Below are 14,574 nucleotides of genomic sequence, written 5' to 3' on the forward strand. Positions count from 1 at the left end.
AAAATAAACTTATACTAAATATATAACACTACTCTAATGTAAACATTAAAATAATGTTAAGAAAACTATATAAAAATTTTCAATAAATAAAAAAATAAAATTATTAAATATTAACTTAAAATAATATAAGTGGGTTTATAAAAAAAATTTAGACTCGTATTTTAAACTGAACCGAACTTGAGTAAGTATATATAAAATATATTAATATCATACTTAGACTTGACCCAAACCTAACCCGACACGGTTGACAAATACCTCTAGTGCTACTATTAAAAGTGTGAAGGATATGTTTCATTTAGAACAGGTTCAATTAGAATGGTTTATGAGATGGGTGATGTCAAATTTGAATATAAAAAGTAATAAAATATTGAGTAATTTACATTGCTAGTTACTTATCTATTAGGAAGATTTTTTTTTTTGGGTCTCTTAATTATAAAAAGTTATAAAATGGTTATTCAATTATTTGATTTTTTTTTTGGGGTTCAAGGGCCGTTAAATAACTAATGGAAAATTGATGTGGTAACTTTTAAAATTAGTATAATAACAACTTTAATCCTTAACATTTATACTTGTGCCAATTTAATCTTTGATTCTAAAAAATTGAACTCTCAATGTTTACACATTGTGTAATTTTATCCTTTTGCACTTTTGCTTTTTTTGTAACCCTTTTCGACATTGTCCCTGCATTGATTCAATGAAAAAAATGAACATCGACAAGAAATAGAATGACCCAAATGTTGAAAAAAAAAATAGCTGATTCAATTGCTTGAGAATAAAAAAAATACATGCTTCATTAATTCAACCCAATTGTAAGCCTAATTGCTTAAAAGATATTGAGTGTTAATTTGCTTCATCAATGGTGGTCGACTCAAACTAACAAAAATTGAATTAATTATCTTCGAGAGATATCAAATTTTAGTTTTTGAAGTATAAGGAAACCAATATATTTGAAGTTTATTTAGTTTAATAATAAACGAAAATTTTAAAAAATATATTTATGATTGTCTAGTTTAATAATAAACGGATTTTTAAAATGTATTTATGTATTTTTTAATTTAAACATTGTGTATGTAAAAGGAAAAGATAAAATTAGCTAGGTGATGTATAAATATTGTGGGTTATTTTTTTAAAAAATAAGACTAAATTGACACAATGTGTAAACATTGAGAGCTAAATTTATAACTATTTCAATTTTAAAAGTTGTCATGTCATCTTTACATTAACCATTTAACAATGGGTGATTAAAAAGAAATAAAATTGAATAATTGAGTGACTATTTTGTAACTTTTCATAGATGAATGGTCAAAAAGAAACTTATTCATAGTTGGATGACCACCAATGTAGTTTACCCAAATAATAAAGCATTTTATTATTTATTTTAAAGTGCTACGGCTAAAAGTGTGAAAGATAGTTAAAAATATTATGGAGATCTTTGTACCAAAAATTGGACTGCACTTTGTCTTTTTTACTAAAAAAAGTAGATAAATTAGTCATATACGTTAAATCAAAGAGTAAATTGATCCTTTTATTAAAAATTTCATCTATTTTTACTATTAAAAAAGTCCTTGTACGTTTGCATGAGATACACAAGGCACGTCACGTTTAACTTTAGGATATTTCATCAATCACGCTAGCTTTTAACAATAGAAATGAATGAAATTTTTAATAGAAATGACCAATTTGCTTTTTGATCTAACTTAAAATGACCAATTTACCTATTTTTTTAGTTAAGGGGCAAAATACAATCAAACTCCTTGTACAAAGGCCTCCATGGTACTTTTACCAAGATACATACATACACATGCATGGATTTCGGGATCAAATTACACGATGTGTAAATGTTGAAGGTTCAATTTTTTAGAATCAAGACTAAATTGGCATACTGTATACATGTTGATGGTTAAAGTTGTTACTATGTCAATTTTAATAGCTACCTCATCACATTTCTGTCGATCATTTAATGATTGTTGACCAAAAAAATTCGAATAATTAAATAACTATTTTGTAACTTTTTATAATTACTTAAAAAAACTTGTATACAAATGTAGTTTACCAGAGGTTTTTTTCTATGATATTGTGTCATAAGGTCATGAGGGTTAATTAAATCTGCTATTTAGTATATCTAAAATTTTCTTAGCTTCAAAGCAATAGGCTTAATTGAGGATATGCTCAATTCTTTTACCTAATTATTATTTTTTTGTCATTTAACTATAAAAATTACAAAATGGTCATTCAACTATTTAATTTTTTTTTGATACAGCTAGTTAATGGTGGCAACTTTTAAAATTGACATAATAGCAATTTTAACACTCAACATTTATACATTGTGTCGATTTATTCTTAATTCTAAAAAATTTTAACTCTCAACATTTACACATTATGTCACTCTTTTTTTTTTTTGCAATCTTACTTTTTTAATGACCCTTTCACCTAAAAAGCTAAAAAATAAATTTATCTGTTAAATTTTATTGAAAGTATACAAAAATAAAAACACCCAAAAATTCAAAATAATAAATTTCATCTTTTCATATTATTTTAAAATCAACCTCAATGTTACAAAGAAAACAAAATTGCAAAAACAGAGACCAAGTTACACAATGTGTAAATGTTGAGGGTTAATTTTTTTAGAATCAAGATTAAATTTACATAATTTATAAATGTTGAGGGTTAAAGTTGTTATTATGTTAATTTTAAAAGTTGCTGCTGTTAGACAAAATTGAATAGTTGGATGATCATGATGTAACTTTTCATAATTAGATAACTGAAAAAAAAATTTACTATTAGTTGAGTGATTACTAGGGGACAACAAAGCACTGAGAAAGAAAGATGTTTCATTGGTAATAATAAAAAACTTCAAAGGATATACAGCTTCTAAAACACTAATGAAATCGAAACAAGTAACAGCCTTTCCCTAATTTCTTCTCATGTTCCTCTCCTCATATGGACTGAAAATGACCATGGTGTCTGGCAGTGAATTCCATTAACCAGAGCACATTGCATTACAAAAAGATCAGGGCAACACTGATGACTAACTGGAAGATTGAAGTACCATGTACAAGAAGCAAGCATGGTCGATCGAACATTACGATTTGGTCTTGCTCATAAGCGTAGGTGTGACGGAAACAACTCCTATAATGAAAAGAGTAGCGATTGACTTGAAGTCATAAAGGTCCCCTACCGATTGTAACTCGCCGAGAGCTATTCCAGCCTGCAGAGAAAACAGAGAAGCTCGAGTTATTAATCAAGAACGCCATGGTTTTTCACTGCGACTTTTACATGGAAGTCTATAGGTACATACCTTGACAGTAATGTAAGCAGCAGGGATAAGTCCGATAAAAGTTGCAAGGAAGAAAATACGGTAAGGGATGTCGACGATAGGCGAAGCAACGTTGATGAACGTATTTGGTAAAGTCGGTGTAAGCCTTAGGAAAAGCATATAATTCAATAAACACTCTCTTCTTTGAGCTACCTACAAGCATGAAGTTCAAAAACTTATTCCACTCTCTTAGCTCAAAGTAAGCAAAAATGGCTTAAATCGAAAATGGCAAACTACACTACTAGTCACTTCTAACTATGACAAGTCACAAAATGATTATCCAATTATTCAATTTTTCTAACGGTGGCAACATTTAAAAGTGGTATAATGGCAACTTTAACCATCAATATTTATCAATTATGTCGATTTAGTATTGATTTTTAAAAAATGAACCCTCAACATTTACACATTTTATAATTTGGTCCTTTTTTTGGCAGTTTTGCTTTTCTTTGTGACATTGAAGGTTAATTTTAAAAGTATGAGAAAAGATGAAAATTATTATCTTGAATTTTTGGTATTTTCAATTTTGTATATTTTAGCTATTTTTTTACTTTTTAGATGAAAAAGAATTGCAAAGAAAAGCAAAACTACAAAAAAAAAAAACAAATTACACAATGCGTGTAAATGTTGAGGGTTAGATTTTTTAGAATCAATACTAAATTGACACAATGTTTAAATGTTAGAGGGTTAAAATTTGCTACTCTGCCAATTTTAAAAGCCATCATCACTGTTAGCAAGTTGGTAATTAAAAAAGACAAAATTAAATAGTTTGAGTGACTAAATAGTTGGGTGACTACTAGTATAATTTGCCCAATCAAAACTCACCTGTGCTTGGAAGAAGCTTAGCTTATCAGGCCAAAGAGAAAACACGAGGGGACGACCGACAACTTTCGATAGGAAATAACATGAAGAAGCACCGGCAGTGGCGGTGAACACAACGAGAGCTACACCTTTGAAGACACCAAACAAGGCTCCGGCAAGCAATGACATGAAAACAGTTCCAGGGATCATGAAAGTTTGCATGAAAATATAAACTACACAATATCCCACCAACACTTGTATGGTGTAGTCACTTGTGTAAGTTTCAAGGTGATCCCTGTATCATACATTGTACAAACAACAATAAAAGCTTAGCTTTGCAACTTTTAAAATTAGCATAATATCAACTTTTAACTCTTAATATTTATAAATCGTTTCAATTTAATTTTAATTTTACACATTATGATTTTTTTAACTTTTCTTTTCTTTTATAATCCTTTCAATTAAAAAGTTAAAAATTACCAATTAAATTTTATTGAAAATATAAAAAATAAAAATACCTAAAAATTTAAGATAATAATTTTTTTTTCATTCTTTTATTATTAACTCTCAATGTCAAACTTAATATAATTTACCCTTCCTCAAAACAAAACATTTCCCACAGTTTCTTCCCCAAAATCACAAGTTTTCATTGTACATTAACAATCACTAACAAAAGACAGTAGAGCAATAGATTTAAATCACCCCAAAATTAAGAAAAAAAGAAAAGGATAAAGGGAAACCTGAGTAATTGAAGATCTTCGAGGCTTCTGGGGAATTTGAGGAAGCTATAATCAGATGCAGGCATGGTGAGATAAACGCCGGCAAGGCCTACAAGGAAACCAATCACCACCGTTGAAGCTACAGATAGTTCCCATAAGCTTAAAGGGAAACTGGGTTTGGGTTCTTTTACCTCTTCTCTACCTTCCATTTCTCTCTTTTGGTTTCAAATTCCCTTGTGAGGAGAGATGAAATACTGATATTATTTATTGTTTGATTATTATTTGTAAGGGTAAACTACACTCAAGGCCATTAAATTGTTAGTAAATTTATGTTTTGATCACTCAGTTTTGAAAGTTACAAAATGGTCATTAAATTATTTGAAAGTTTTTATTCAAGTCATTGGGCATTTAAAATCATTGTTGTATGAACTTCTCTTTTCACACCGCTAGCATCAATCGAAAACTCTTCTTCTCATTCTCTTTTATAGTTTAGTCTTCTTTTTATGTGAAATAATTTTGATTGTCATGAATCTGCAAATCAAAATTCAATAATTTTTTTCTTCGATTTTCAACACTAATTGTCAGATCAACTTGGATTGAGATATGTTCTTCTACTCATCAACAAGTACTTATTTATCATACCGGTTGTCAAATCGTTGCTTGAAACTCATTGGTTAGACTTTTAAAAAATAATTTAATAGTCTAGTAACTTAAATAAAAACTTTCAAATAATTCAATGACCCCTTTTTTGTATTTCTTTTATGTTAAATGACCAAAACATAAATTTAGTAATAGCTTAGTGCCCTTTAAGTGTAGTTTACCCTCTTTGTAAATGTAAGAAAGAGAAATGGTAATAACATGCGGAGATGGAGACACGTAGGCCACGATAAGCATGTGAAATGGTGGAGAAAGGCATAAACACAGACAAAAGTGACAAAGAGAGATAGACAATGATTGGGTTTTGTTGGTCAACAACCATGTGTTTTTCAGTTTTAACCCCGATGTTGCTTTGCCTCTTTCACGGCCACGCCTCCTGCCCACTGCCCACTGCCCACGCACTATTTTTTTTATAGGGTTTGAGTCTTTAAACGTGGAGATTTTATTTGTTATTATTGATACAATGCTTAAATTATCTATATTTCTTGAATTTCAAGAATAGAGAAATTAAGTGTATTGATGTAATATAAGTGAAAGAATGAGAGGAGAGAAATAAACACATTATAGAATGTCGAGAGCATTATTAAGAATTATATAACTTTCGGAAAAATGTCCTCTTCTTGATGTTTATGGGATAAGTCGTCGTTTTGTTGACAAATGTACTAATATATGTTCTTTAAGTCATGCGTCACCTCGTTGAGCTTTTAGAGTTTATATATAAAATCAATTATAAATTAATGTAATCTTTCAATTTATGCTAAAGTAAAAAAAAAACTTCAAGAATCAAAACTGTCTCTAAACGCCACAATGTCGAATTGATTTTTGATTTCTCAATTTTTTTTAAGTTTATAAGTACAAATGCAATACAACCATTGAACAATCATAAATACATGTTCGAACAACTTTAAAGTAGAAACAAGCCAATACAAACGGACTAAGAATCGGAATAATTTGAACTAAAACCCATAAATGACAACAACCATGGTTTTTGGAGTCAGACCAATGGTCGAACTAGTCAAGCCATCGATTCCCAGTCCAATTGGTCCAATTGTTGGTCCAGTTTTAATTAAATAAACTATTAAAAATTCATAAAAACTAAAATTATTAAAAGTTATAAAACTTGATTCAACAACTAGCTTGTTCAAAGCAGTTCAATATCTAATTGGTTCAACCCCTTTGTCCGAATTGGTAAGTCTAATATACCAATTGGTTTTCGATCCAACCAGTCCATCTGAGACAAATATGGCAACAACACATACTGGAACTAAAGACCCACACATGACAATTACACATGACGAAATTTGAACTTTGAATATTCAAAAACCCAAAATCTTAACCTTTACCAATAATGTCAAAACGTTGTTAGTTAACTCTCGATTTTTATTTTTATTTTTTTAAGTGATGGTTTTGATAGGTTATGTATATAACTCTTCCGACCTCCACCAATCAAATAGCTTATTTCCGACGGAAAATTTTCACAAAGGTACAAGGCAACAGTTCAACTACTATTATGACTTTTAGTGACAAAAACAAATGCTAATATCCGAAACTGAATTATTAATACTAATCACAATTAAACATTTTTCATTGATTATTCATTCTGATGCAACAGTAGAAGACCCAATATAATAAAAATACTTTGTTTTTAAAGTTGTTTTATTTAAAATTTTATCATAAAACATTAAAACACACAAAAAAATTATAATAATATTTATTATTTTAAAAATGATTTTTAGTAATTTCTTAATTGAATTAATTCAAAAGCACTTCAATTGTTGATTAATTTTTTATAAATATAATATTAATATTACGTGTTTCTTCCATCTACCTCGTGAATATAATAAAATCTAGAATTATATAACTTGTATGAATTATTAAAAGTTAAAAACTTTGGAGATGATACTGTTGGAAAACAATGCAAACAAAAAAGTTAAAACTTCATAAATCGTAAATGAAAAATGCAACGTCATGATATAATTCCACTTATCATCTTTAATTTTGGCATGGGTTAGTCACCCTCAATATTCGATGGAAATACAATATCTTTTAGAAAACACAAAATATAATTAACACGTTTAGGTGGAGTGACAAGATAAATTACATTTTTAGAAGAAAATTCAAGTTTAAATCTTGAAAATAATATGTAGGAGACATTCGTAAGCTCAAAAATAACAATATATGAAAATACTTGTATGTTGGATAAACTTTGGTCTTGATTACCAAAAACAAAATAAAAAAAATTCTAAGATTTACAAAGAGGTAGCTCAATTATAAGCTTCCTAAATGAATAAAATAGATGAATAAAGTATATGAAAGAACTCTAACAAAATAAAATGGAAAAATAGTGAATGAATTTGGATTTCTTCTACTTCTTTCTTTTTTATCCCTTAAACCTAAAGGGGGTCTACCATGAGATAGGTGAAGAGGTTGAAGAAGCAAGGCTGCAAAAGCAAAAAATAAATAAATTAAATGATTAAACAACAAGCTGAAAAAATGAAAAAAGAAATCATGAATGAAAGAATCCAAGAAAAAAACACCTACTCCAACATTTCTTTCCAATAGGATCCACCATCAGCTTCATCATCTTCCATGATCAACTTCTCCCAAGCTTCATAAATGGTGGAATCTGTTTCATTATTGCCCTTGTTTTCCATTGTTGAATTACTCTCTGGTGATATTGAAACTAACCCAGGAAGTACTGGATTTTCTCTTTGTTCAAAGGAACTGCTCAAACCCCATTGGTCACTTGTTTGAGGGACTACACCAGCAATAAAACCATTGTTTGGGATACTTTGAGGTATTGGGTTAGTGTTTTCTTGTAATGCAAGAAACCCATCACTCTCAACATTTGCAGCCTCATTAGTGTTCATGATTTGCATTAGGTTTTGAAACAATTGAGCTTGGGCTAGTTGAGCTGCATCAGCTTGGAGTTTAAAAGCAGCATCTAAAGGGTTCATCATGTTACCCAATTGTGCAACACAAAGCAATTGTGATACGTTCAAAAGATGATCGAGGTCAGTTCTTGGCTTATGGGTATGAGGATCAATCCCTAAGTTCAATAGCTTCCTCCTAATACGCGTGTTCCAAAAATTCTTTATCTCATTATCTGTTCTCCCTGGTAGATGTGCAGCAATCTTAGACCACCTGCGACAAAAACAAGTCAAATCGTAGATATATTGAAGACAGTAAAAGTATCATGCAAGCCCTAAATTAGTAGTCAGATTGTATTTTACCCCTATACTACGAGCAAACTGATCATTTTTATTAAAAATTTCATTCATTTTTACTATTAAAATTGGCGGGTAGCTAAAGAAATATCCAAACAGCTCATCTGCACCTCATGCCGACGTACAATGGCCGGATTTTTAACAATAAAAATGGATGAAATTTTTAATAAAAAAACCAGTTTACTTTTTAATTTAACATATAAGGATTAATTTGTCCATTTTTTGAGTAGTACAAAGGCCTCCGTAGTACTTTTATCATGGAAATCAAGTTCCAACATCAAATCATAAATATATCAAAAATCATAAAAGTACCATAGAAGCCCTTGTATTAGGAGTCAAATTACATTTTACCCCTTTACTCAAAAAATTAACATATTAGTCCCTGTACGTTACTTAAAAGAACAAATTGATCCTTCTTGTTAAAAATTCCACTCATTTCTACTGTTAAAACTGGCATGGCGTGCCACGTGTACCTCAAGCTTATGTAAATCACCAATTTTCAATAATAAAAATGGATAAAATTTGTAATAAACAGGACCAATTTGCTTTTTATTCTAAGACTAATCTACCTATTTGTTAAGTAAAGGCAACAAAACAATCAACTCTCATAGAAAATCTATTGAACCAAATGGTAAAAAGTTTGATCACCGTACTTGTTCCCGAGGACCGAATGAAGGTTAATAATAAGCCTTTCTTCTTCTTCACCGAACTTCCCTCTCTTAATATCAGGTCTCAAATAATTAGTCCACCTTAACCTACAACTTTTGCCACACCTATTCAACCCTGCTTGCTTTGGAACAATCCTCCAGCTTCCATGGCCATTTTTGTTAATGTAATCCACTAGTTTCTGATCTTCCTCTGCTGTCCATGGCCCTTTTTTCACATTAGCATCATCAGCACAAGATGGAGACCTACCCATTGTTAAAATATCAAGGGTTTGCTTATGAACAAAGGAAAATAAGGGTTTTCCAATTTTGTATATGGTGATTTGGTGAAGGAGACAAGAATGAAGGTGGTTTTTATAGGCTGCATGGGGCTGTGTGATTTCAAACTATTGATGTCATTTAACATTCTTTTTGTTGTATTATAATATTATTACAAGTTTTCCCAGGGAAGTAACGTGGCAGCTCATATGATTATTATTTTATGTAGTGCTTTTTTGGGATGATGAACCCTATAACAAGGGTTAGGTAAATTGGATTACAAGATTGTAATTTATTTGAACGATGAAATTGGTTGAATTTTTATCAAGCACGTGATATTGGAAGCCTAGGGACTTGTTTTTGGTCAACAACAAAACTTTAGCTTAATTTTTTTCGATTCATAATTATCCTATTGTTGTCTCTAAATTAAATTTGAAATTGCATCATATAATATAAAGTTGACAATTATGAGCTGCAAATTAAAATTATATTGGGTCAACACTTTGTGATATGGCAGTTGAAGCATAATAGTTTTACTATTCGTCTCATAAATAACTTCTTAATTCGTAATTAGTTGAATGCGCAATGTTATATATGAATTTTGATTTTATATATGAAATATTAATTTAATTTAATTTTTAAAATTACTAACATAATTATCAATATAGCACCATTTTAAGTATACGTATTGCAATGCAAATAAGTATACATATCTAATGTAAAATTAAATTGATATATTTATACCTTTAAATTTGTATAGTTGAATCAAAATTAAAGTTTCATGCATATATTTGAACCGCAATAAAGTTTTATATGTATAATTGCACTAAATTAAAGTTTATGTATTAAATTGCACAACAATCTAAAGTTCATGTGTAGTTTTAAGATTTATCTAGTAAAATAGGAAAGTATTTGGGTATAGTTCTTCAATCAATATTGTAGAAGAAGGAATTTTTCATCAATCAGAACTCATCGTCAGTGGCAAAATTAGGGGTGCTAGCAGGGGCTCCGCTGCCCCTAAAATGAAATTTTTTTCATATGACCCCTTTAAAATTTTTAAAATTTTAAATTAGTAAAAGTAAAATTACACTTTGACCCCTTTGAAAATATAAAAATTTGATTTAATCCTTTAAAAATTATAAAGATATAATCTATTAAAATGATAAAATTACACATTTTTTATCGTAAAAATTACAATTTAATTTTGACTCCTTAAAAAAATTTTGATTTCACCCGTGTGTTAGAGGAGTTTTGTCTCCTAGCTACAACACTAGTTGACTTTGCCTAATAGCTAAAATTTGGATAAAACCTGACTTGACACATTTTTATCCAAAATTGCACGACCCTTTGTTTCATGGACTCCGATACTTTTATATGGACCTCTATGATGCTAAAACATGATGACAACAAATCAAGTAAGGATCAAATTAAAATCTGCAATCCAAAATTTCTTTTGTTAGAAAATCGGATCATATTGACTTTCGAATATTAAGGAGATCTCAAACTTTATCTCAACCATCGTGAAGATAATTGAAAATTATTTTATGTGGCTAATTATGTGGGAATACGATTATAATTGATTGTAACTCAAGATAATTGAATACCTCAACTATTATAAAGGTAATTGAAAACCTTTTTATGTGGTTAATTATGTGAAAATGTGATTGCAATTGATTGTAACTTATCAAATTAAACGACTTGTAAATATGCACGACTTGTATTAGGTTAGTTGAGTACATAAATTGTAATGGTTTACACCAAAGCTTTTAAGGGAAACTCTTAGAGAAGAGTAATCCAGTTCAGAGTATAAAAGTAAGGTTGTTATTGATGAGTGAAGGTAAGATCCCACAGACATTTGCACAAACAAGTTCTTGGCGTCCATCTCTGATTTTACTTGCAGTAATCACCTGGTCTAGTTGCAACTTACTAGACATGTATATCTAGCTAGCAGAATTAACTAACTCTAAATAATTGTTGTTTATTTCTAATTAAATTAAATAAGAACTCTCTTTTAGTTAACTAATACTATAACCTCCAAACCATGTAACGCAGATGCACAAGTTTAGAAATTTAGAAATCAAAGCATAAGGAGAAGACGATGAAGCTAGAAGTTCTCTCTAAAATTTCGATAATCGAAAAACTCGAAAAAATTTAGAGAATTACTCTCTAATTATGTTCAGCTAATGGACAAGATCAAAGCTCTATTATCATCACAAAAATCTGGTCACTAAAGTAGGAAAAAGTTTCATATGATTTGGTCATTGTGTATGTCATGAGTGGAGGCAATGACATGGAATTCTAAGCAGCTTCCTTATCAGTCAGCAGTTGTGTCAATTTCCAACAAATATTGACATCATTTGCATCAATTAATTTTATGTTCAATGTTGAATGTTCATATAATTTAATTAATCCCCCAAACAGACCGCACCCTAATATTATTAATTTCATCTAATTCTTTTTATTGGTAGATCACCCAATTAACAAAGCAGCCTTTCTTTTTTGTAAATTTTAAATTAATTCCAGTCTGGCATTCTTCAAGCAAGTTTTGACTTTGAAATTACAGTATATATTTATGAATGTATATATACATTATTTTATGGACCTTTCTCATGCATCATTTGTAGTCCATTTTAATTATTTAATGATATTTTAGTAATTTTTTCCATGTTATTGATATATAATTTTAGTAAGTTTTTACTTTGAATCCGAACTCAAACCCTAAACTTGAGTTCGAATTTAAGGTTCAGGTAAAAATTTACCAAAATTATGTGTTAATGACATTAAAAAATTATTAAAATACCATTAAATCATTAAAAAGGACCATAAATAATATGGTAAAATGGTGCATAAAATATTTCTTGTAAACATTAAAGATTTCACATTTGACTTGTTATGGATTAATTAATTAATTAATTAGTCAAATTAAATCCATTTCTAACATCAAAACAACCAAACATTTACCAACCCTTTAAAATAAAAAATAAAAAAATAAAAACTATGGGTAGCACAAGGTGAATGAAACTCTTGAACTGCAAATTTTACTAAATTAATTCTCGACAATAGTATTTTTATCTTAAAATTAAGTATAGATTATAATTAGATTGTCTGATAAATGTAATTTTAAAAATTTAAATGCAAATTATTTAAAGGATAATGTTAAAAATAATTGAAAAAAGTATATATTAAAGTTATAAGTAGCTTTTTATCTACTAATCATTTTTCGAGTTTTTTCGTTGAAAAATTCTATCATTTGCTTTTTATGTTGAGTTATCAATTAATGTACTTAAAAATTATATTATTTAAAATATTAATTTTCAGTTGATTTAATTTTTCAATGAGTTATCAAACAGGGACTAAATTAATATATTGTTTTAATAAATTGTTTAAATTTTATATAAAAATTCTATTAAACATGAAACTCGTCTTTTATAAATGAAATTGCATTTGTAAATTTTATTAAAGACATGATTTAAATCTTAAAATTTTGTTATGAGTGTATCATCTCTTTGTAACATCAAAAAAATTAAAACAAATGAGATTGTTATTGAAACGTTACATACCGACCGAAACAATCGAAATCGACTATGCTGTTGAAGATTAGATTAGATATAAATGTTTGACTTTACACAAATCAAAAAGTCAATGAGAAAATATAGACTAAGATGTGCTTGTTTTTATTTTTTTATTTTTAATTCAAACTTTCTTAGCCCATAATATTCTTGTTTGACAAGTCAATTAAATTAAATAATTAATATGAAATTAACACTTAGAAAAATATTAACACATAAAGTTTAGGACAGTTTGCTTTTGTTATCAAACATTGGACTACAATGATTAAACGACAAGAAGAAAAGAACAGTCAACTCTGAACAAGAAACTGAAAAACAATGGTCTAAATTGCTGTCTCAAATTCGTTGTACAAACATTCAATTCTTTTAATTTTCTTATACTCATTTGCAAGAAATATCCTATAATATTGTAATAAAATTACTATTTTTGCTTCACTTTCTCGTTTGATTTTAGGATAATATAATTTTTGGCTATGGCTAATTCGATTCATTTTGATATTTATATTTTTTTTTTACTTTGGTATTTGAATTTGACAATTAAGTTCATTTTAATTCTGAATTTAAAAAATATATAAAATTCGATAACGTGACACTTTTTTATTGTGTCATATTATTACTTGAAAATTAACATTATATAAATTTTCGGTGATGACTTGATACAATCTTAGAGTATCATATACAGTATTCTAATAACTGAACCTACAGTTGAACCAATCAGACTACTTGTTCTCGATATCGGTTTGATTGGTTCAATTGTTAGACCAACAATAATTAATTAAAAAATCATAAAATATTAAAAAAATTAAACTGGTTCAACTTTGTCCTAGTTCTTTTACCGATTTCGAGCAGTTTTTAATTCAATCAGTTCAACCCCTTTGTTTGAACCAATACATCAATCAGTTCTCAGTCCAATTGATCCGACCGACCAATCCAATCATGTTCCAAGAACATTGGCCACATCATCAAATTTTGACCAAATCCAAGTACATTGACCAAAATTGATCTAGTTGCTAAATTCAAGTACCAAAGTAGACCTAATTGCCAAGTTTAGGGGACAAAAATTATACTATGTTGTAAATATATTGATGCCAAGGGTATAAATATAAAAAAATGATTTAATTTGGTTTTAATCCCTCTATTATATTGAAATTTAAGAGTTAACCCTTTTTACTTTAATTTGTTATAATTTGGCCTCTCTACTTTTATAATTTATTAGTATATTCAAACTGATAACATCATTAGTTATTGTATTTAAAGTATGGTGTAGATTTTTATTTTTATTTTACTTTTATTCAATCACATAGTCAAGGGCATGTGGAAATCCAATCAACCATATTCAACTAATTGTAAATTTATATCCCA

At 28.7% G+C, this 14,574-nt stretch overlaps 2 protein-coding genes across 2 annotated transcripts; both read right to left on the minus strand.

Annotated features, from left to right (window-relative positions):
* Window positions 1-2,814: 2,814 nt before the first annotated feature.
* On the minus strand, window positions 2,815-5,082 carry LOC105789367 (uncharacterized membrane protein At4g09580). Its single transcript, XM_012616732.2, has 4 exons — window positions 4,858-5,082; window positions 4,142-4,412; window positions 3,299-3,469; window positions 2,815-3,208 (listed from the first exon to the last, which is right to left on the minus strand). Exons 1-4 carry the CDS (start codon window positions 5,043-5,045, stop codon window positions 3,083-3,085), a joined length of 756 nt encoding a protein of 251 aa, XP_012472186.1. The 5' UTR covers window positions 5,046-5,082; the 3' UTR covers window positions 2,815-3,082.
* A 2,588-nt stretch (window positions 5,083-7,670) lies between these two features.
* LOC105789918 (transcription factor MYB39) lies at window positions 7,671-9,694 on the minus strand. Its single transcript, XM_012617222.2, has 3 exons — window positions 9,374-9,694; window positions 8,035-8,637; window positions 7,671-7,934 (listed from the first exon to the last, which is right to left on the minus strand). The coding sequence occupies exons 1-3, from the start codon at window positions 9,637-9,639 to the stop codon at window positions 7,898-7,900; spliced, it is 906 nt and encodes a 301-aa protein (XP_012472676.1). The 5' UTR covers window positions 9,640-9,694; the 3' UTR covers window positions 7,671-7,897.
* Window positions 9,695-14,574: the final 4,880 nt, after the last annotated feature.

This window comes from Gossypium raimondii, chromosome 2 (genome assembly GCF_025698545.1).
Source record: "Gossypium raimondii isolate GPD5lz chromosome 2, ASM2569854v1, whole genome shotgun sequence".
NCBI classification, from domain to species: domain Eukaryota; kingdom Viridiplantae; phylum Streptophyta; class Magnoliopsida; order Malvales; family Malvaceae; genus Gossypium; species Gossypium raimondii.